The following is a 23092-nucleotide window of genomic DNA, read 5'->3' as shown; positions in this document are numbered from 1 at the left end:
ATACCAATGCCTCGAATTCATTCTTCCATAGGAAACTTCATTTATTTGATTTTGTTTTATTTTTATTCCATTTTTTGAATTTTCCTTTAGTTTTCATTTTCTTTTCTTTTGTAAGGGTAGCATCGATGTCACTAATCCATTACTTTTTAGAGAACACTTTTTCTTACGGAAATCTCACAATTATATGCTTATTTCTGCATAATAATAATAATGATAATACATGTTTTTATATGCGTATGTATATGTGTATATATATATATTGTATGCATGCATAAAAATAAATATACATGTGTGAGATTGCACTAGTACAAAAAAAAGTCATGCAAGCGCACACATGTAGAACACCAAATTATACTTGTCTTAAGTCAAACTTGTTTAATTTTGACCAAGTCTACAAAAAATATATTAACGTCTAAAACACACAATTATTCTCCAGAGATTTTTTATGAAATATTTTTTTATCTTATGTGTATTTGGTTTTGTAGATCTTAGCATATTATTCTATATAATTGGTCAAATTTAAACTAGTTTGACTTCAGATAAATCAAGAACTTCAATTATTTTGAAAAGGAGAGAGTATTATTGATCACAAGAGGCTAATGCATTATGTCCACTACTTTTTTGCGAATTTTATATCTGCTACTAATACAGACACGAGTTGGCGCAAATGCACTACTCTTGCCCATTCATCAGAATCTGAAAATCAGAAGCTCACAATTGAAGTTGGATCCTTGCCAACCCTGATTCCAATCGATTTGCCCCCGCAGACTTTCTCACTTTCATGTGGCCCACGCCTCCCAAGACCAATCGCCGCCTACCTACCGTACAATTTTTCAGATTTAGTGTTGGAGCAAATAGTGCCCGCATATGAATACAGGATCAGAATGAAATGTACAGCTCGGTCACGGAGTACACACAATCTAAAATAAACTTGGAAACAATTAGCCATATATGTACACAATTACATTAAAACATGCTCAACTTGCACGGTCATGCCATTTTGAATTCGATTTTCATGGTGTATACCGAGAAAAACATTTGTAAGCCGACCACAAATTTTCTCGGAGCATTATGGCATGTGCTGACAGCTGTTCTGTGCATGCAGATAGTTAGCGCGCAAAAGAGGACTGGCAGACGACAAAACCAATATCAACAGCAACTAAAACAGCTCACGCCAAAATTGCAATTCAACATAATCTCAAAAAATGTTGCAGCCAGTTAGCATACCAAGGCAAACTACCGCCTTCATCTACTGTTACAGCAAAAACAAATGATTACCAGACAATAACAAAAGTACTGGACGGCTGCCTGCAACTTGTTTCGGCCAAAAAATCCTGGCCCTGTGCCTCCTAAGTAACATGGATATATTTTTTGAACCAATTGAGTAGAGAGTACAGCCAGGTCTTGAGCCAGGTTCGGGTCAGTGAGGAATGTGGATTAGGCCTTGGGCCCATTGGCTAGTTACCGCGGAATTGAGCTGACAGGTTGAGGGACCATGCCGATTACCGCATTGCAAAATCCTTCACCAAGTTTTGACCTCCCGTGCTGTTGTATGGAAACAAAATGTAGAGCATCAGAGAGGACAAGATTTTCTATTCTATTAAGTTTGCATTCGACAAAACAAATTATCTGTGAATGGCATTTATAACATGATTAGGCATCATACACATTATTTCACGCTAGCGATTCTGAAGTATTTGCTTGTATGGACCACAAAACTGACAAATTCCAAACAATGTAGTACAGGCTGAACAGCGTGACGTAATAAAGAGTTTATTGGCCGCGTGTAGCTGGCTAAAAGCGAAACCATAAGGACAGATGGTAACAAAGCACAGTTAGACTGAGTAACTGTCTCTGTTTTTGCCGATATAACAGATGTAGCATCTGCTAGAATAAAACTACAGAAGGATGGTAGACAGAAACTTACGAGCACTCCAAGTGAATATTCAGACAGCGTGGATTCTCCTCGCTCGGGGTGATTGTTACAGAGCCTTCTATGATTTGATCTTGCGTCACCCCTATAGGATCAGGGAAGTACAAAATTGTCTGCAAAAGACGACAAGAGCAAATTTAGCAAAAGGAGCAAGAATAACCAAATAAATGAACAACAAACTGTTTCGCCAAGGAAATGGCCATTTCAATCAGAACCTGGTGCCAATGGGTTGGCTCGTCTTCTGGGGCTGTGGACAGCACAACTGTGCTATCTGATGCCCTGCACCTTTTCTTCTGAATAATATCAAGTGGACTTGAATCGGAGGACAAATTGCTACAAGACTCTGCAGGCCCATTGAACTCCACCTCAAACCAGAGACCAAAGCCGTGAATTGGAGCTTCACATCAGAGGTAACAAAATTTCAGATTCTTGTCAAGGAGAAATGCAAAAGTACTAGGTTTGCTACTGAGATTCAAATTAGATGAAGCATTCTCAATAAATAAGATAATTAGATGAAAGATAATCTGGTTGGAAAATTAGGAAAGGGGTGGGACAACATAATGAAAAGAGCAGCCATAAATTAAATTGCATTCACGATGCATAACATTAGGAGATGCACTGCCAGACATCAGCAGTTACTGTAGCAGGACTAACCAACAAACATCAATTCTAATCGCTGTCTAGTGATGGCTGATGGGTTGTTAGCAGTGACAGCAAAATATCATTACCAATTTGGATGACACTAACAGGAAAAATGTTGCTAAAAAGTTGTATCGTAAGATGGACATCAGTGTATCAAACACTCCGAGGGCATAGTGCATCATTAGCACGCCAACAAACATTGTATCTTGCATTGGACCTAAATAACCCCCAATTTCAGTACAGCTTATGTAGCAAATGTGATATTTATTCCATCCTTGACACGCATGAGGAAATTTTAAATTGGTCGAACACTTCAATTGGAATCAGAAATACTCACCATAAGGAAACACGCTAGAGTACTAGAGCATCAGATCATTGTATCAACTAAGTTCCTCGATGCTCAAATTTGAAATGATATCATAATACAAGATAATGCAATTAAAAAGATTCAGCACATAGGAAGTGGACTGAGAAAGATCAAATCACATGAATTACCTAACATCATTGATGAAACTTTGTATGTTGTGGTGATAGACTTGAATTCCTCAACCGTAAAAGTGTAGCAATCAATGTGCTTCACCTGTCCCCAAGTAAACATGGCCCCAATAAAAAAAAGGGTTAGACATTACAATAAATCTCAACAGATAAATATAGTTATTTATCTGATAATGTTGCGAAAACTTACCACAAATGGCCAACTTATAACATTTTCTCCACCAACTATTTCAATGGAGGGCTCCTCGGATGCGAATTTTTTGGCAAGTGGCACAAGAGCAGACACTACAGCAGCGAAGTTCAGAATCATCATTGCATGCAAAAGTTACCATGCAAAATCAGATAGTGACAGCAATGCATACTAAAACTCTGGACGTAACACGACAACAACTTACTGTTTATGCCATAAACATCACACCAGAAATCAACGCTTCCTTCATATCTATCAGAATTTGTTATAGGCGCCATGAAAAGCTGGCAAAAGAAGGATCCATAAGTATTCAGGTTTGGCCAATAACAAGCCACAAAATGGTTGCTGTTTCATCCTCACGGAGGTAACAAGGTTCAGTTGGGCATGCAAGAATATTTCCTACCAGATGATGCCTCTTTTAAAACTTAAATAATTAGAGCAGCAGAGTTGTTGCTTTTGCCTACTTAAGATTAAAAATAAATATCACTAACTGGCTTCGCACAATAGCAAGCAATCCATTAACATATTTATTGCTTGTACTAGTGAAATACTTTCGTGCTATTGTGTGGCCACGTGTGTGACGAATTAAATTCTACTATATAATAATTATACCGTAGCATGAGAAGGCAGGATAAGACCCCCTGGCTTAAGCCATTTATCCCTTGCAAATAGAACGCTTGGCAGCATACTCTACAGGGGAAAAAACATCAGAAGTTTAGGAATTCACAAAGGCATAGCATATCAAAAGGCAATGCAAACAATCAACATGGCTGTCAAAAAGGAACCTCGTAAAGAAGCATATAACCCATCCATTCTGATATTATTACATCAACCTTCTCCTCAACATCAACATCCTGCACAGCCAACTCAACAATAATTAACAGAAAGTGCAAACAGGGAAAATAAGAACGAAATAAATAAAATTTAAATATAGTCACAACAAAAATAGCTGAATAGAGAAGTGACATGCAAAACCAATATTAGGAAACACAAACTTTATGTCCTGCTTATGCTGACATTATTTTAACTGTAAAAAACCCAAATCTCTGAAGGAACTACATGTCTGCACACCAGCAGAAAATGCAAATAAAACTTCTGTACAGAAACAGTATGTAGCTTTTTCAGACACAGAGATCAATAATCCCAACACAGAGTGAAAGAACTATTTATAACAAAGAGGAAATGTAAAGATAGAATGTCACCTCAACACGTCCATGAATGACAATGATCTTATCAGCTAAATTGTTTGCTTTTACAATTTCACTGGCCTGCATGAAAAGGAAGAGATCAATATGAACGACCTTCCTGCTATTTGGCCATAATGGGTATGGATATAATAAAAACAAAAGTAAACAGTCTTCAAATACCCAATGTGAAGATAATGTATAAAACTATTTTTCCTTGACCATACCTACTTGTGATAATGTGTGAATTGATGTACTGAATATTTCCGTCAAGAAATTAAAGGAAATGGGTGCAAGCCTGGTTGGAAAAAATATACCCTAATTGTGCTCTTATTAGCAAAACTCGTTTCACTACATTTATGTCCATGCTAAATGGGGCAAAAAAAATACATTTGACACGTCGCGGAAAAATGACAAACAAAAAGAGGAAAGGACACAGGTTGGTATCAGATTACATCTTCAGAAGTAATACGTTACCTGGGTGGCGATTTCACTAGCATCCACAGCATAAACCTGTAAAAGCATTTAAAAAGAGGCAGAAAGGTAAGGCTCACTCACTATAAGAAGGTCGAACATATAGATTAGTGAAAACAGATAATTAATATTATTGCTGGTTATACTACGGGTGATTCCACTAAAACTGAAATCTGGCAAAAGATACTTATTACCAGTCATACTAGATACATGTCACATCTGTAAGGACAAAAAAATGCAGAACTGACAGATTTAGAGTTGCGTTTTTCTTTTCTGACAGCATGAACAGAGTTAGGCCTTGAAATTCCATATTAGAACACTTGTTGTGGCACATGAGGATTGAGGAGGGCCATTTCATTTAAGCTGCTGGGCAATTTGCAAGCAGAGGTCTGGAAGTGCAAAACTGCCTTTGGATCCCAGCACACTGAATCTAGTACTAGTTACATTGCACTAGAGCAGGATCCCACTAGTTATGACAGCACTGTAAATTTAATTTATGCATCCGTCTAAAGACTCGGAACTAACAAAGCAGGAGAGACACATCTATCATCCAAGACAAACACTACGCCTCTAAAATGACCGGCCACCGCAAGAGCAGAGTTATCTCGCAGCTTACTCGTTTCGCGCCGGCACGAGCGCAGAAGACCGAGAGTATCCCAGTGCCACACCCCACATCCATCACAACCTGCACAACCCAACCAACAGCCAAAATTCAGAACAGACATTCCAAGCACTTGAATCAGCCCGAGTCAGGCGAGCGTTTGTACCTTCCCCTCGATGAACTTCTGGTGGAGCATGATTGCCTCGCGGTACGCGTCGGTCCTGACCCTGTCCTGCCAAATCCAGAGCGCCGCACGGGTCAGCTCCCCCAAACCAAAACGCGACTCGGACTCGGGAACAGAACGGATCCCCACCGGCTCTGCTCGCGGTAGGGTTTAGGGGTTTGGGGGCGTCCGCCGGGAGGGAGGGCGAGCGGCCGAATCGGGCGGGCGGAGGCGAAGGGGGCTCACCTTGATCATGGACTCGTGGATGCCGATGTGGGAGTAGGACTGGAAGTAGACGCGGTCGTGCGCCTCCAGCGCGGCGTCCCCCGCCGCCGCCGGGGGGTCCCCGGCGGTGGCGGGCGGGGAGGCCGCGGGGAGCTGGGGACGGCGGCGCGCGAGCGGGGAGTGGCCGTTGAGGTGCGAGGGCAGCATGGCGAGAGGGGGAGGGCGGGCGGCCGAGGAGAGGAGAGGAGAGATTCGAATGGAGGTTTCGCTGGTGCGCTCTCCCGCAGAGACCAGCTTTGCCTCCTCTGCTTCGGAAACAGAGTTTTTAACCCCATGACCATATATTTGGAAACTTCTTTTCCTCAGACCCATTCGTGGTATTTTTTTTAACATATCCAGATGTGCTTTAGCAAAACTGTTTTTTTAACGCTGCAGGTTAATCTTTCGGTATCGACAAGAAATTTGATATATGGAAAGCGGCATCCAATTATAAAAAAAGAAAGAAAGATAGCGGCATCCAAGCAAGACTGCTCGAACTCGTAGCGGGCGGCCGGCGCCGCACTGACGGATGTCCTCGGCGGACCTGCGGGCGGCGACATCCACCTGGCGATGTCTGTCTGTCCCGTCGAGGGGGGGTGGCCTAGGGCGACGACGCTCGGCCTGGAGATCATGGCGGGTGTCATCCTCGCGGACGTGCGTGCAAGCTTTGCTCCTTCATCACGTTGAGGGGCCAATGACGCCGGAGTAGGAGCCCACCCACCGGTGCAAGCGGAGTCCACCCATCGGAGTTGGAGTAGGAGTCCACCAACCCACTTGCCATCAACAACGTGTTCACCTCGCCAAGGAGGTCCAGCCAGTAGGAGGCGTGGTGGCATGGTAAGATGCGGGGAGGGAGGAGGCGTCGTTGGGTCTAGGTAGTGGAAGCAGGGTGGGCTAGGGTGGCACTAAACCTGGGCTAAGGAGGGGAGGGGAGGTGTGGAAGGGGAAGATTCACTATCGAGTTTTTATAGGAGGGAACGGCAGGCGGTGAGAGAGGATGACATATGGTGGGATATCGACGAGACGAGGCGGTTGGAGATGACCGGCAGATGGGACATGTGGCAGACGCCGTTAATGCGTAGATTTGGGGATTCTCGTGCCCACGAAAATGATACGGGCCAAATGCCAGGAAAAGGAAAATAAATGAGGGCTAGGGAGGAAGAAGTTCAAGCTTCAATGTTTTATTTTGGAGTGCATTCTAAAAATCCTCCACATCCCTAAGATATAGAGGCTACACCACGAAAGTCTTATTTTGATCCCGAGCTCAAATGCACCCTAATAAACTATAAAATAAAAAATTAGTAGAAAAATTAAAAAAAAACGAATTTTTTGGTGGTAAACTTTGGCATATGTTTTGTATGCTTAACAAATTTCAACACGAAATAACATCTTTGAAAGTCATGTCAAAAAAACAAAATCAGTACTCCAAAATGTTTTCAAAACTAACATTTTTGGAGCATTGATTTCTTTTCCACGACTTTCACGAATGCCATTTCGTGTTGAAAATTTGTAGGCATACAAAACACTTGTCAAAGTTTACCACACAAAAATCAAAAGTTTTTGGATTTTTTACTATTTTTATTTTACTGTTCATCAGGGGTGCATTTGAGCTTGAGAGCAGATACTCCATGTTCGCTACACCACTCTTTCTTTGGAGAGTCTGTCAAAATTACTAAAATAAAGGGAGTGATAAAATCTGCTAGAGTGGGTTTTTACTCCTCTAGCCTTTATATTGGCAGTTATTATGGAGGAAAGGAATACACTGACTTCCCTAGAGTTCTTAAAGTGCATCTCCGTAATTAGCAGATTTATCTACAACCGCTTTTCTCTAATCCAGATGAACTAGCAGCCCCACAAGGACGATGACAACATGGGCTCGCGGTGACGATGCTAAGAGGCGAGGAAGAATGTGTTGCAGAGACCATGTGTGTGTTCAGTGGCGGAGCTATGCATAACTGGGGGCGGGGGGAGGGTGGCCTTAGCCCCCAAGCTTGGACTAAACTATGAAGAAATGCTTTGGAAGAGGGCTTAGGTGAGATTTTTTCTAGGATTTCTCACCTGTGCCCATCAGCCCCGCAACGGCGGGTGCCCTAGCGGAGAAGATGATCCACATCGGACAACAACAAAGTCCCAGAGAAGACAATATTGGACATGGGTGGACGGACCCGTGAAGGATGTCATCGCGGCATCAGAGGAGAAGAAACTGTGGTGTATCAACACTAGATAAGTAGAGAATTTACAGTGCAGTTAGTCTCCCACTGAGATAAATTGTCTGGTACTCCCTTCGTCCGGGTTTATTAGGCCTCTCAGCATCACAAGCATGTCCCCTTTTATAAGGCCCCGCGTTGGAAAGGTGCATGCATGCAACCATTTCATTGGTTGTATTGAAAGCTATTGTTGTTGGTGCCATGGCTGAAAAGTTAATACACTTCATGTGTGCTTTTTCATTGGCTGCATGCATGTGAGAGAGTGCATTGGGAGTGGAATGGAAGAATTAATGTGAGCAAATCACTATGTGTCTTGGTCTAAGAGAAGTTGTCTTTAGGCCTAATAAACCCGGACGGAGGGAGATGCTTGTGGCTCGTGCGTGCTAGCTTCGATGGGTTCAAACGTGAATTCGTATTGGCTTCATATAAGTGACTATGCGTATATACGTAGGGTGAGAAAATCATTGAGTTCACTTGAACCCAATGCCAACACGTTCAAATCATCTAAGGAAATTCAAAGAAATGGTAAGAATTAACCATGTTTTTCTTCTCACCTACTATTCCGTCTAACACAAAAAATCTTCAAAATGAAATACTACCTACATGATTGATTCGCATGAGTTCTGCTAAAGTACAATCTTTGTAACCCTACATTCCCTCCACAAACAAAAGGGTCTTTTGTGGTCTTTTATTGCCTGATATATACAACTACTTTATAACATGGTCATCATGTGAGGACCTAGCTAAGTAATTTAGGATAGGCAAACTAAGCCTACTAGTAAGGTACACGTGCAAATGAGATTTTTCAATCAAATTATGAATAAATACCACATTATAGCATGTAAGCTTTGAGTCATATATATATGCATAATGTAGATGTTCGTTTAATCCTTATAGTTCGTGTCATTCAAAATCAATTTTAAGATTCATGGAATTGTGCGTTGTAAAGCATAAAGTAAAAACAAATAATGACGATTCATCTAGAAAAAAAATTGGGCAATCATGATACGGAAGATTCTAGAACAAAGGAGAAGTCCTTGTGTTTTGAGCTTTGTGCATTTTTCTTAAGTTCAATCACGGAGTCTTCTAGATTGTACATGTGGCAAAATCTGGTGGATTGTAGATGATATCCAACGGCCAGTAGTGTTCGGATTTGCCATCTCTACACCGTTGGATTGGTTTCATCCAACGACCATCTTTCAAAGTTATTCACACACTATATAAGGATATAGAAACCCAGTCCTCTCACGGCCTGGCAGTTCATGGGCGTCCGCTCGTGTGATCTGGTTGATCTAAGCCATTAAATCTACTGTCAATTCAGTGGTCCACCGCAATTTTCTTTCTTGGTCCAACTGTCCTAATAGGGGGGGAGCTCCTATAGGGCGTCTTATGCGCCGGTTGAAGCAACGGGCGCTCACTGCTGCACCCAGGTGGGCCAGCCCACGAACACGCAACACTCGCAAAAAACAAAACCAGAAACTTTTGGTCCTGCTGCGGAATCAAACGCGTGAACTGACCTCCAGTACCTGGTTGGCTAACCACTAGACCAACTAGTCACTTGTGTAACGTAGTAGCGCGACAATGTAACAGTACAACAAACTGTACCCACGCTATTTATTGCACACGCATTGCCAGGTACTTTTTGAATTATTTGAAACAAGTTAGAAAACGTGATATCTTTTGAAAAATACGTGAACAAATTTTGGAAGTCCACAGATTTAAAACAGAATCGCGAATTAGAAAAATTCATGTATTCAAAAAAGTTCACGAATTCACAAAATTTCATTAAAAATTGAAAAAAGTTCATCGATTTTGAAAATAGTTCATCGGTTCTCAAAAAAAGTTCACCGATTTTGAAAAAAAGTTCTTCGATTTTAAAAAGAGTTCATCGATTACAAAAAAAGTTCATTGATTTTCAAAAAGGTTCACAAAAATCTGAAAAAAAAAGTTCATCAAATTCGAAAATAGTTCATCGAATTTTAAAAAGGTCCATCAATTTAAAAAAAAGTTCATTGATTCTGCAAGAAGTTCACCGAATATGAAAAAAGTTCACCAATTCTGCAAGAAGTTCACCGAATATGAAAAAAGTTCACCAATTCTGCAAGAAGTTCACCGAATATGAAAAAAGTTCATCAATTCTGCAAGAAGTTCACCGAATATGAAAAAAGTTCATCGATTTTGAAGAAAACTTCATCGAATTTGAAAGAAAGTTCATAAAATTGAAAAAAAGTTCGTCGATTTTGAAGAAAAACTCGCAAGTTTAAAAAAGAAAGAAAAAAAGAAAAGGGCAGAAAGAAAGAACAACTGAAAAAAGAAAAAAGAAATAAACGCGAGAACAAAAGATGGAAAAAGATTGAAGTAATTGTGGAAGCTGGCGTGGCTACGTTGGCTAGCGCAGCCTGTTCAGAATCCTCCGGCGCAGGTCCGATTCCGCCTGATGCCCTTTTTTGCAGCAGTTCAGAAAACGGAAAAGTTTCTGGTTTTGGTCCTGCTGCGGAATCCCACCTGATGCCCTTTTTCGCAGCAGTTCAGAAAACGGAAAAAAAGGATGAAAATGGGCCAGCCCATGGCGGAGAGAGGGTGTGCGCCCGTTTGTGGAAATCGAAGAAACGGGCGCAACAGGCGCTGTTTAGGATTTGCCCTAATAGGGCTCTACTCCGGAAAAAGAAACGATGATCTGTGGTGCACTGGGCTTTTGTGCCAGCCCATTTATCTAATCCCAAGCGAAAAAAGCCCTATGAAGCCGGGCGCGGTTATACCTCGCTTCTAGCGAGTGCCACGGAAGTCTATCGTGAAAGAGACGCGAGAAGGGCCGTCCCAGGCACGCGGGAGGCCACGACCTTGTTATTTTTTCATGTGTTTTGTTTTTGTATTTTGCTTCCTTTTGAATTTTCTTTATACTTTCAAACATTCTAAATAAATATACTACAAAAAACAATTTATTTAAATACATTTGAAAAAAATGTTAACCATTTGAATTTTTTTCTCATGTATACAAAAAATGTATAAATAAAAATACAAATGTGTATGAAAAAAGTTGATGATGTATTTTAAAATTGCTAATCAAGTATTTGAAAAAAAATCTTGTGTTTAAAAATGTTAATCAAGCATTTAAAAATGTTAAATATGTATAGAAAAATATGACCATGTATTAAAATAATGTTAATCTTATATTTGAAAAATGTTACTCGAGCATTTGAAAATGTTAAATGTGTAAAACTCTTGACCATATATTCAAAGAATATCAATCTTATATTTAGGAAATGTTAATAAAGCATTTGAAAATGTTAAATGTGAATATAAAAATGTTGACTATATATTTAAGGAAAGTTAGTCTTGTATTTGAGAAATATTAATCAATAATTTAGAAAAAATTAAAAAAGTGTATGTAAAAATGGTTGACCATGTATTAAAAAATGTTTAATCTTGTATTCGAAGGATGTTAAATGTGTAATAAAAAATGTACTATATATATTCCAAAAAATGTACAATGTGTAAGAAAAAAAGTAGAAGTAAAGCAATACAGGTTTTCAAAAGATGTAATCATATATTTGAAAATGTTTAACATGTATAAAACATATATTCAATATATACGAAAAATGTTGAATATGTACTGAAAAAGTTAATGTCTGTCGAACAAAAAGATAAAACGATGAAAATAAACAAAAAAGAAAGAAACAGAAAAAAGCAAAGAGAAAAATAACAAAGTATAACGAAGAATGAAAGAAAAATGGAAGAAAACCAGTGAAAAACAATAGAAAACCAAATTTATAGTAAAAATCAATAAAACCCAGAAAACCCATGAAGAAAAAGGGAAAAGAAAGAAAAAACCAAAAGAAAACAGATGAAAAAATGAATAAAAAACCCAATGAAAACCAATAAATAAAAGAAGAAAGCCGATGTAAAACAATAAAATCGGAGAAAAACAAATAAAATACAGAAAGCCAAAGAAAACCATTGAAGAATACAGAAAACCAAAAGAAAAACAAAAAAAGGATGCGAATGCAAAGAGAATAGAACGTGCGAAGCCAACATGCATGCGATCGAACGAGCTAGCAGGGAAAAGATTTCAGCGAGCCGGGCATACATCTCGCTGTAAGCGAGATATAGCCCTGGCGTACGAAGTCCCCGCCGCCAAGGAGAATCAAGCTGGCCGTCGCACTCCACTAACGTTCACCTGGAGCGACAGCGCCCCTCCCCCGACATCAACCTCCGGTGGTGGCAGCCGCAGTGCGATGTCGTCCAAGATGGCCATACTGCCGCCGTAGCACAGCCATGCCTTGTGTACAGGTACAATTGGCCTTCCCCATAAGCAATATGCCTAGGCTAGAGACGGAGGCCATGCTTTAGAGGCGGAGCCAACGTGTTGGCATTGGGTTCAAGTGAACTCAATGATTTTCTCACCCTACGTATATACGCATAGTCACTTATATGAAGCCAATACGAATTCACGTTTGAACCCATCGAAGCTAGCACGCACGAGCCACAAGCATCTCAGCCCATTAAAATTTTATAATCAGTACCCCAAAGAAAAGGCCATAGCTATTTCGCAAAAATAAAAGGAGCCCACAAATAAATGTGATCGCAACAGGCTCGACTGCGACCGTCGATTCCACGTCATGTACGCCACACGCATCTGATTTCCCAAGTTTGTTTCCCCAACTCGGCAACAGCCTCGGTCCATAAAATCAGTGGAGAGATGTTTTCCAGCTATGAATTGCACAATAAAATGAGTGAGTAGTTCATGAATAATTATGTAAAGAAAGATATGTTTTCTACCATCAGTAATGATGTTTTCTTTGATCATTTTAAGATGATTTAAGATCAAAAGGGGACACTCTGAATGGAAGTGACTTTACATGCTTCTTTCTCTTTTATGGTACTTGTCGATCTAACTTGTCATTCATTTTCAATGGTACCAGCAAGATGAGAATTGGCATCTGAAGGTATGAAGTTATTTTTGCACGACTCTGTTTATAATATGTAAGCACACAATTTTGCAATTTCATCTAACAGGTATGCCTTACTCTCTCTAGTTATTAATGTAACCATTATATTTGATAAACTAATATCATATTTCCACTTGTTGCGCTTTGGTTGATGTACTCCTGTGATAAGACACCATAAAAAACTTTACACTCTACTAATAAATTATATAAAGTCCTCATAACTACATAATGAGCGAACCCATTGACCAAATTTCCTAACTCCTCCCCTGAATGCTTCAGATCCAAACATGGGAATCCCTGGCTATGGTTTCTTTAGGACTTAGAATATCTCCATTACAGGGACTCAGGCAGGGCGATCCCCATATCGCCACTCCTTTTCATTCTGGCGATTGACCCCTTGCAACACTTACTGACTGCGGCAACCAACTCCGGCGTACTACAACCAAAAGTTTTCCACTTAGTTTCGGGTGCTAGGTATTTCCCGAATAATAGTTTCCGCCTGAAAATAGGAACTTTGCTGCCATGTTTTCCTTGCTTGATATCTCCCTGCCATAAGTTTCCTGCCCAATATGTGATGCCTTTCCCGATTTCTTGGGCCGAAAGTTTCCCCTCAATTTGTCGCGCCATGCGTTTCCTGCATATAATATCTTGCACCTGAAAGTTTACCGGCCATGTGAATTTATGTGCCTCATGAGCTAGCTAGCTTGTAGTTTACATGATAACATTTCATGTCCCTCGGATGATGATCCCGCTAGTTGTCTCATAGGGAACTTGCAAATGACGAAGTGTTGGTTAATTCAAAAAAGCTAGCCATGACGGTCTTCACTAAAAAACCCAGATAAAGTAACAATGTTTGACTGAATTAATGATCGTGTGATGAAGACATAAGCCACTTTATAATGATAGCTAGTCACTACATCGAGAGCATCAAGGGTACGGAAAGCCACTTTTAGCAAAGCATTTTTTATGCTAGATTAGTCAAAACTAAAATGTGAAGAGGGACCAGGAGACGGTGACTTGTAACTTGTAGGCGCCAAAACTGAGCAGACCACAACTTCTACCGGCCTTCTTTGGCGTGAAAAGCATGTCGTCCCTTGTAGTAATCTGTCCACGTCGTGCCGCGATGGAGACTCTGAGCTTTCCTCCTTTGAGTTTGACAGAGACGACACGCCGTGTAAGCTTGATGATGCCATCATCAGCAATGGCAAGCAATTTACCATCATCTCCGGCCGCAAGCAGCAAAACTTCTAGATCATCTATACCGGTGATACTGGCGGTGAGTACACATTGAAAATCAACTGGCCATGATGAACCACCAACTAGTCGCACACTGATTGTCGCCTCCACGGAGTTTTCAACGATGCGGGTTGCTAACTCTAGTGTGCTACGCTTGCTAGTGTAAAATTCAGTATATAATCCGGTATTTCTGAACTGTAGGTAAAAGAAACTTAGGTCTCTATCCTCGACCTCAGTGGCGCCCTTCACTTTGAGCATGACCTCGAAGGTCCCAGGATCCAAACATGCCATGATAGCACGAGTAGGACCCGTCAATGAAAGATATGGTTGCTGCATATATATAATGTTAGAGCATCTCCAACAGGCGCGGCAAAACGCGCGCCCGCGCGGTAAAAGCAGTTTTTCGCGCGCGTCGGTTGGTTTCGCGCGCTCCAGCGGTGGCGGGAAGTTACCGCGCGCGGGAAGCGTTTGCGCGCGCGGGAGAAAGCGGCACGCGGCGCAGTAGATTTGGCGCGCCGCTTCACGCGCGCCTATAAAGTCCCGCGCTTTGCCACACGCACAGAACAGCCATGCGCCCTCCTCCTCGCCGCTTCGCCGCTTTCTGCGCCACCACCGCGCCACCATGCCGCCGCGCCGCCGGGGTGCTTCGGGCTTTCGCGGCGTCCGCGAGCGCCCCAACGGCTGGTACTCCACCGAGATACGGTCCGGCGATGTCCGGCTCGGCTTCGGGACGTTCCGGAGCGCACGCGAGGTGGCCCGCGCGTACGACGCGGCGGCGTGGCGCTTGGAAAGGCCCCGGTCGCAGATGAATTTCTGGGACGTCTTCACGCGCGAGGAGGCGCAACGCCTCGCCCCTCCGCCGCGTCTCATCACGGACATGGACCGTGCCGACCACTCTAGGCGGCAGCGCCGTCTCCTCGTCGCCGAAGAGGACGAGCGAGCCATGGCGGAGTGGCGCCGTCGCCACCCAGAGGACGTCGACGCCGAGCGTGCCTACTGGGCAGAGAGGACGGCAAGGCGCCGCTCGGAGCGGGTGGACCGGCGTCAGCAGAAGGCAGTGGCGAACGAGCAGTGCGACATTGTCTCCGCAGGTGGGAGGTCATTCTTCACCTCGGACGATGAACGTTGGAACGACATATGGCTCTCAACCTCGGACGACACCGACCAGAGTGATGATGGTGATGATAGCGACTTGGAGTAGTTTTCTATCTATGTATACCGTAGTAGTTTCTATCTATCTATCTATGCCGTAGTAGTATCTATCTATCTATGTATGTCGAACTATCTATCTATCTATGCCGTAGTAGTTGCACCGATGTAAAATATCTTTGTATCGTTTTTTATCTATGTAATTTTAATTTAAAAAATATTGTAGAATGAGCGCGCGCTGCATTTTGCCGCGCCTGCTGGAGCTGCACGCGCGCGCGGCTTTTCAGCGCGGCTGCTGGAGCAAACGCTGCGTGCCATGCCAAACCAGGCGATGGGCGCGCGCCAAAATCCGTTTTTACCGCGCGGCGCGTTGGGCGCCTGTTGGAGATGCTCTTAGAGTATCTCCAACAGCCGCGCTAAGCGCCGCGTGCAAAAAACCTGTTTGCCGCGCGCGCTTCGGCTGGTTTAGCGCGCCCGCCTGCGTTGGCTCCAGCAGCCTCGCTATAATGCAGCGCGCCGCGCCGCTCCAGCAGAGGGCAAAAATACAGCGCGCGCGCCGCACAAACCACATATATATGTATTATGAGCAAAATGATCAAACAAACAAAATAAATCAACAATAAATAGTTCAATTTCGTTGTGGGCATATGGGATTCTTCGCAAAATAATGCCTGATCAATCTGTTGTGGGCATCGATCCTATCCCTCCAAATTTTCTGCCGACCCATAACCGAACCACCGTGCTTCGGTTTTTTTATATGCATAGCTAGGATCATTGCAAGATCCTCCTCCTCTTCCATATCAAATTCTTCTTCGGAAGAATCATACGACGAACTCATCTACAATGTTCAATACTATACTAAAAAAACTACAATTCAAAACATGCATCAAATTCATGAAGTTTGAGCAATACATACCTTGTAGGCGTTTTGTCAAACACCTTGCGGGCGCGGCGGGGCAGCGAGCGCTGTTCCTCGGACGACGGAGGCGCGCGAGCGCCGGCGGGACTAGGAGGGGATGGGGCGGAAGCGCGGGCGCGCGGGGATAGGCCGGGGAAGCCTGAACGGTCGCCGGGGGGCGCGGGCGGCGGCGGCGGCGCGGCCGGACGGGGGGTGGAAGTGGGAGAGGAAGTGCGGGCGCGAGCACTGGAGTGTGCCGCGCGCTGCAGCAGGCGCCCGAAATACACCGCGCGGCTAAGTGTTTTCGACCGTGCGCCCAACCCGTTGTAGCGCGCGCGCCGTTTTTGCGCGCCCGCTGAAGCGACCCGCCGCGTTGCGCGCGCGCTAAAACGGCCTAATTTGCGGCGCGGTGCTAATTTAACGCGGCTGTTGGAGATGCTCTTAGTCCGTTAAGTAGTGTAATAACTAACAATGCATTTTTCAGCATGCATACATGGGACCATAGATGAAAAGAAAACGAGAAGCATGCGCGCGCGCGCACAAACACACACCAATTACCTCCTCCGTGATGATTTGGCAGTCACTTCTTGAACGAGAAAAGATAACATTATGTTTGTAATTGTCGCATAAATCGCGTGCGCCGATCGTACCAAACACTTGGAGCGGCCACTTTAAGCCCCCTCTTATCGATGCGACTTTGATAGAGAAGATCTGCAAGGTATCTGTGACGTTGAAGCGGTGATGATGAGGGTCCTCGTCGGTGCAATGCATGGGAGGAATAGTTGCTGCATCCACCGGAGCAAATTAGCATGTACTCCAACTAGTCATATTTGAGGAGCATGGAAAAAGTAAATAGAAGATGAAGAAGCTCACTGGTGTCCTCGAAGCGATCGTGTTCCGAGGCCCAGCCGTAATTCCAATAAACCCGGTGGTACCCGGCGTCGTTGGCCTCTTGGTCAGACGGGTTCAGGTTAGGGTACCAATGCTCCTCCATCGACTCGGTGTGGTACTCCGCCATCATCTTCTCCTGGTATCCCTTCCTCCTCGCTTCCTGCTCCTCCTGGATCTCTCGGTCCATCTCGTCGTACTGTATCGATTGATACGTATCTTGCTCACGTTAATCTCCCGGCAGGCCGGAATTATTCGGTTCCAACTATACAACTGAAAACGTACGTACAACGTACTCAGATGTAGTCCTCTTTTTTTGCTTGGCTCAGATGGAGTCCTCATCGGATGCACATATATATATATATACTTCCATAAATATAGACGTACGAGGCACGCAGGACAACGTGCGTACGTGACACCGGCCGTATACATGTGATCGGCTACCATATACACAACGCTAACCGATTAGATTAGATCGATATCGATATACACCGGCAAAAAAATAGGTTAGATCGACACACCATTAGCGCACGGCGGCGGCGCATCTAAGATGAACGACGGGGAAGGCGGCGGCGACATGAGTATTCCACCTGCGGCCTCGTTACCGTACCACGCCATCTTCGACATCCTCTCCAGGACGCCCGTCAAGTCTGTCTTCCGGTTCCGATGGGTGTCCAAGGGGTGGCTGGACCTCCTCTCCAACAACCCGGTCTTCGCCGCCGTGCACATGCGCCGCCACGGCCCGCTCCTCGTCGACTCAGGATCCTTCCAGGAGGAAGAGCCCGCCGGAGGCCGTGACATGCGTCTCCTGGACGTTGACGGACACGTCGTGAGGGTCATCAAGGGCGCCGGTGGATTCGGGTGGATGTGTAACACCAGCGTCGACGACCTCGTCTGCGTCAATGGCGCTTCCTGCGATGGCGTCCAACGGTCCAAGTGGTCGATCCAGCCACCGCGGAGGTGCTGGTGAGGTGCCCACAATTGGAGGTGGTGGTCAAGCACCACGAGGTCCCTCTTGTGGCCACGCGCTACTACAACATCTTTGGCTTCGGCCGCGCCGCCTTGTCCAGTCAGTACAAGCTGATCCGCCTCGTCGACGGTGGCAGTTGCGAGGTCTTCACTTTGGGGGACAACAGAGGGTGGAGGCAAGCGCAGAGGCCGCCGATTCGCTTCCGCTCCCAGCGAGGCTCTCCTGTCACCGTCGATGGCGTCCTCTACTTTTTGGAGGAGGCAAAACACGAAAAGGACGACACGTTGCACTGCTTCGACCTCGAGAGCGAGCAATGGATGCCCGACGTGATCCAAGGGCCACTGAAATTATACGGCGAGAAGAAGTGGAGGGACACACTCGCAATCCGCATAACAGAGCTCAATGGCGCCTTGTGCATGGTGCAGTCCGTTTGCGAGCACAGGAACACGGCCAAACTACCGGGCGACCCATTCACCAACATATGGATCCTGGACAATTCTGATAAGACTAAGAGAAGTTGGATCAAGGCATACACGATCCTAATGGCCCCATCCACATGCCGTTATATGCCGCTCAGGGTGATGCAGGACCGAAAGTTGCTCCTACAGTGCTCTCTCAGTAATAAACGATTGTTGATGCTTCAGATCTATGATCCTTGCACCGATACATGCACCAACATTACAGGGGCGCCAAATGACCTCGCGGGTAGAATTGGGCTATGTAGCTTTCGCTTGGAGCATCGTGTGCCGTCCAATAACATGTTAGCACTTTTCTTAGACCAAGCATTGTTGTTCCTCAGCAACTAGTGAAAAAGGAAGTTGTGAATTATGTGAATTACTAATTACCATGTGAACGACTTTTTCCTTGTGAACTCTTTTTTTGGGTAGCCTTTTCCTTGAGAGCAACATACAAGCTTTAATGAAATACATTATGACGATGACGACGATGGTGGTGGTGGTGATGGTGGTGTCAGCGATGATGACAATGTTGGTTGGTGTTGTTATCATCGTCGTTGTCATCATCATCATTGTACAAGATAATGATTTGTGTTATATGGGAATGCAGAAAAATCTATAACGAGACATTCCCTAAATTTCCATAATCAAAGCAACAATACTAAGTATATTTGAGAAAATCACTAATTTTCAGATAAAGTTCAAACTTATGGGTGCAAATTCCTTGGGTTTTTTAGCCTGCCTTCTTCAAGCCCTTATCCAGTTATCCTATAATTTATAGACCATCCTCTTCGCAAACATGCATCTTGTTCGGCATGAAATCAACATAATGGCGGTGCTATAGTTAATGATCCTGACCCATGTTTGTACCCCAACCAGTCAGTGGCCTCATGAAGGTTGATGACGTTTGTTGCATTTCATCAACGCTGGGCTGCTATCTATTAATTGATGCCATTTTTGTACTGATTAGTGATGAACTCGTCGCATGTGCTAATGGTGATCCATCTCCCTGCAGAAGACGAATTTTTGTACCTCGTCATCAACGCAAATGCAATTAGATTAACCAGTTGGCTATCTGCTCTTCATTTCTAGCTGAAGAACTGTTTCAAGTGCTACTCCCTCACGATCGACGGATACTCAGACACCAAGCGCATCCCCACCGGTGAGAGCATCGATTCAGCCCCCTTGTCGATCGACGGATACCAGTGGGTTCTCAAGTACTACCCCAACGGCTGTTGCCCGGAGACCACCGATTTCATATCCATTATAGTTTCACTCAACCAGAAGATCACACGGCCCGTGAAGGTGATGCTCAATTTTTTCCAAATATTTGATTTTTAATTTTTCTTAAGTGATTTTAAGTTTTTGAACTATATGCAGAGATCACATCTACCTCTCCTCACGAGAAACTCCTCCCAGGGCGAGGATCTTCTCGCCTCCCGCCGGCGCCGCCACTGATCCGCCTTGTCTCCGGTGGCCTTAGGGCCATGGAGGCATGGCGGACCTCGGCCCTTGCCGGTGAGAGGGCTTCTGCTCCGTTTTTAGGTTTTTTTCTAGAATATATTAGGGTTTGTGTCCTGCTCAGGAAAGTGAGATGGCGACGGCTCTCTGTAGTTGGAATAAGGCCCTCCCCGCCTAGTCCCAGTTCTAGCGGTGCGCACAATGTCCTCGGAAGGCGTGTGGAGGTCTGTCTCTGGAGGATCTCGTGGGATTCATTCGGTGTTGGTCTTCGATGAATCCCCATGGATCCATTCTAGGTGCGTCTATGTTCGTGTGTCTACAGGTTGGATTCTTTCGATCTACACTTCTCTTCATCGGCGGTAGTTGTTGTTCTGGTGTGCTGGTACCGTGGGGTCTTTCTTAGCACAATGGCTTCCTGACTGTCTACTGCAATAAGTTTTGCCCGGCGCCGGTGAAGGAGGGGCGATAACGGTGGCGCGGCTTCGGTTCACTCCAATGTGTTGGAACTCGTCCACAGGATGGATCACATCAAAAACGACAAACACGCGCACACAAAATATTTTAGCCAAAAGACACGTGCCGTGTGTCTCTTTTCCTTTTGTATTTATGTTCTTGTTTTCTCCACCATGTTACGATCTTGCAGGCCTTCTCATGTATAGAGATATGTACACGCCTTGCCGGCAAGACCGCAAGACTAACCTGAACCCGACTTTGATAATATACTACTCGTATTAGGACTTGTTACATGACCAAGGCATAGACTTGCCAAACTATACGACAACCTCCCGATCCCGAACCAACACGTGACACAAACAGACCTAGTACTACTCCAATACGTATAGACTCAAAGAATCAGCTAGCTCCTACGACCAGCTTGTACATGATCCGGACTTGACTAAAGGCAAGATTATTTGTAGTCTCAGGCCCTCGATCTGCACTCCGAAACGTGAAAATCTCGGTGCTCCGGGTTTGCAGATTCGCCATGTCGCCGCTCGGCTTCTCCCTCTTCCGCAAGGGCAAGCTATCGGAGCCAGAGCCGAGGCCCACGGTGCCGTCCAGCGGGTACCACCTGATCACGCTCGACAGCTACTCGGACACCAAGCGCATCCCCTCCGGCGAGAGCATCGATTCAGCCCCCTTCACCATCGGCGGATACCGCTGGGTTTTCAAGTACTACCCCAACGGCTCCTGCAAGAACACCTCCGATTTCATATCCATTCACGCCGAACTCTCCCTTGATCAGAAAGTTGCACAGCCCGTGAAGGTGGTGCTCAGGTTCAGCTCCACGCTCTCACTTTCCGAAGCAGTGCGGCCCACGCCCATCGCCCAAGGGGAAAGGTTTGTCTTTTCCAGCGGTTGTACGGTTTTGGCATACGACAGGCTCATCAGAAGAAGGGACTTTGAGAAAGAACATCTTAATGGCGACCTTTCCATCATACGTTGCGACATCAACGTAGCCGCGGACAGCAGCGTCGCAGCTCCACTTCTTGAAAACGTGCCACCATCCGACATAAAAGAGCATATCGCCCGTCTCTTGTCGAGCAAGGAGGGTGCTGACGTGACATTCGAGGTTGGCGGCGAGATGTTTGTCGCGCACCGTTGTATACTCGCTGCCCGATCTGCTATCTTCAAGGCAGAGCTCTTTGGCCCCATGAAGGAGGGGGCTACTGCAAATGTCATACGGATACAAGACATGGAAGCAAAAGTGTTTAGAGCCTTGCTCAGTTTCATCTACACTGACTCATTGCCCAAGATGGACATAGATAGCATGGACGAAGGAGAGGTAGAAGAGCAAGGCAAAGGAGAAGAAGCAATGTGGCTGCAGTCGTTGCTTGCAGCAGCAGATAGATATGACATCGGCAGGATGAAATTGCTATGTCAAAACAAGCTGCGGGAGTGCATTGACGTGGGCACGGTGGCTGATATTCTTGGTCTAGCTGACCAGCACTATTGCCCTGCGTTGAAGGAGGCATGCTTGGAGTTCCTCAAAATTCCTAGGAATTTAGAGAAAGTATTGATGGTTGATGGCTTAGACCATATAGTTCAAACCTGCCCCTCTCTTGTCAAGGAACTCCTGTCCAAGTTTGCTTCCTAAGTAAGTCCTTACATTTCTTGAGGTCAAAAGTGTATTTCTTCAGGTCAATGCACGTTGTGAGGTAGGCTGGAAGTGATTCCTTATTGTCCTGCACTTGTACTTTCGTTTTTTGTCAGATGATGTGCCTACATCTCCAGCAGAAGAAAGATTCTCTTAATTGCATAAATTATGTCCTTTTGTCTTTGTGAAGATACCTACTGATAAGAAGTACAATGAAGGTGATCTTTATCTGTAATGCCTGAGGCTACTACTGAATTGCTGATGTCTTGCTCAGACTTTGTAAATCAACCTGAGGACAATATAATCCAGATGCTGTTTATACTTATCTCCGTATGAGGTTTATTGCTAAACCGCCAAATTCACGCGCGCTCATTTGCTCAATGATGATCCCTATCTTTGGTAAATATGATCTACCAGTGATCCCATGTTTGTTATTATTTCCACATCTAATTTACGTGTACCATCTCATTTTTCTCCACCAACTTGGCTCACTGGCTCTGCAGACCATATCTTTATTATTTTGTGTGACGAAAATCATCATCAATTTCCGGTAGCTGACCTGTTGCCCTGTTCGGCTGCTCCTGCTCGATTCTGTGTCTCGCCTCCATGAACTCATACAAGGAGGCCCAATGGATTGTTGCGGAGGAAGCAACTGCAACTTCAACTGTGGTAGCACAAGGGTGTCTGCACCACAAGGAGCCGCAACCATGCACACGACCACGACAATTAAGTACAAACAACATGAGAGCAGCAGATCTTTGGTTCCATGTTATTCCTCTATTTACAATTTTTTTGACACCATATTTGAATTTGATGTGTACAGTGCATTTAAAAAAGA

General features: G+C 44.5%; 3 protein-coding genes across 3 annotated transcripts; 2 read left to right on the top strand and 1 right to left on the bottom strand.

Moving 5' to 3' along the window:
• Positions 1–1149: 1149 nt before the first annotated feature.
• Positions 1150–6208, bottom strand: LOC125540467 (probable protein arginine N-methyltransferase 6.1). Its single transcript, XM_048704086.1, has 13 exons — positions 5929–6208; positions 5686–5751; positions 5535–5603; positions 4922–4957; positions 4463–4528; positions 4046–4114; positions 3873–3950; positions 3466–3544; positions 3261–3355; positions 3071–3155; positions 2149–2330; positions 1928–2046; positions 1150–1545 (listed from the first exon to the last, which is right to left on the bottom strand). The coding sequence occupies exons 1-13, from the start codon at positions 6112–6114 to the stop codon at positions 1503–1505; spliced, it is 1173 nt and encodes a 390-aa protein (XP_048560043.1). The 5' UTR covers positions 6115–6208; the 3' UTR covers positions 1150–1502.
• Positions 6209–14960: 8752 nt separating this feature from the next.
• LOC125538540 (ethylene-responsive transcription factor 13-like) lies at positions 14961–15539 on the top strand. The gene has a single exon (XM_048701824.1). The coding sequence runs from the start codon at positions 14961–14963 to the stop codon at positions 15537–15539; it is 579 nt and encodes a 192-aa protein (XP_048557781.1).
• A 5602-nt stretch (positions 15540–21141) lies between these two features.
• On the top strand, positions 21142–22254 carry LOC125534627 (BTB/POZ and MATH domain-containing protein 2-like). Its single transcript, XM_048697801.1, has 3 exons — positions 21142–21329; positions 21513–21729; positions 21793–22254. The coding sequence occupies exons 1-3, from the start codon at positions 21142–21144 to the stop codon at positions 22252–22254; spliced, it is 867 nt and encodes a 288-aa protein (XP_048553758.1).
• The last annotated feature ends 838 nt before the right edge of the window (positions 22255–23092 follow it).

This window comes from Triticum urartu, chromosome 2, assembly GCF_003073215.2.
Source record: "Triticum urartu cultivar G1812 chromosome 2, Tu2.1, whole genome shotgun sequence".
Classification (NCBI taxonomy): domain Eukaryota; kingdom Viridiplantae; phylum Streptophyta; class Magnoliopsida; order Poales; family Poaceae; genus Triticum; species Triticum urartu.
Note: the sequence above shows the minus strand (reverse complement) of the source record. Positions and strands in the feature narration are given on the sequence as shown.

Bases quoted from the DNA above. Each gene is read 5' to 3' on its own strand.
- LOC125540467 (XM_048704086.1), bottom strand. From the start codon at position 6,114: ATGCTGCCCTCGCACCTCAACGGCCACTCCCCGCTCGCGCGCCGCCGT. The intron at 5,604-5,685 runs GTACAAACGCTC...TGGGTTGTGCAG, and splicing joins AGAAGTTCATCGAGGGGAAG to GTTGTGATGGATGTGGGGTG. The intron at 2,331-3,070 runs GTAATTCATGTG...TCTGATGTGAAG, and splicing joins AGTTTCATCAATGATGTTAG to CTCCAATTCACGGCTTTGGT.
- LOC125538540 (XM_048701824.1), top strand. From the start codon at position 14,961: ATGCCGCCGCGCCGCCGGGGTGCTTCGGGCTTTCGCGGCGTCCGCGAG.
- LOC125534627 (XM_048697801.1), top strand. From the start codon at position 21,142: ATGTCGCCGCTCGGCTTCTCCCTCTTCCGCAAGGGCAAGCTATCGGAG. The intron at 21,330-21,512 runs GTACTACCCCAA...TGTCTTTTCCAG, and splicing joins GGATACCGCTGGGTTTTCAA to CGGTTGTACGGTTTTGGCAT. The intron at 21,730-21,792 runs GTTGGCGGCGAG...GCTATCTTCAAG, and splicing joins GTGCTGACGTGACATTCGAG to GCAGAGCTCTTTGGCCCCAT.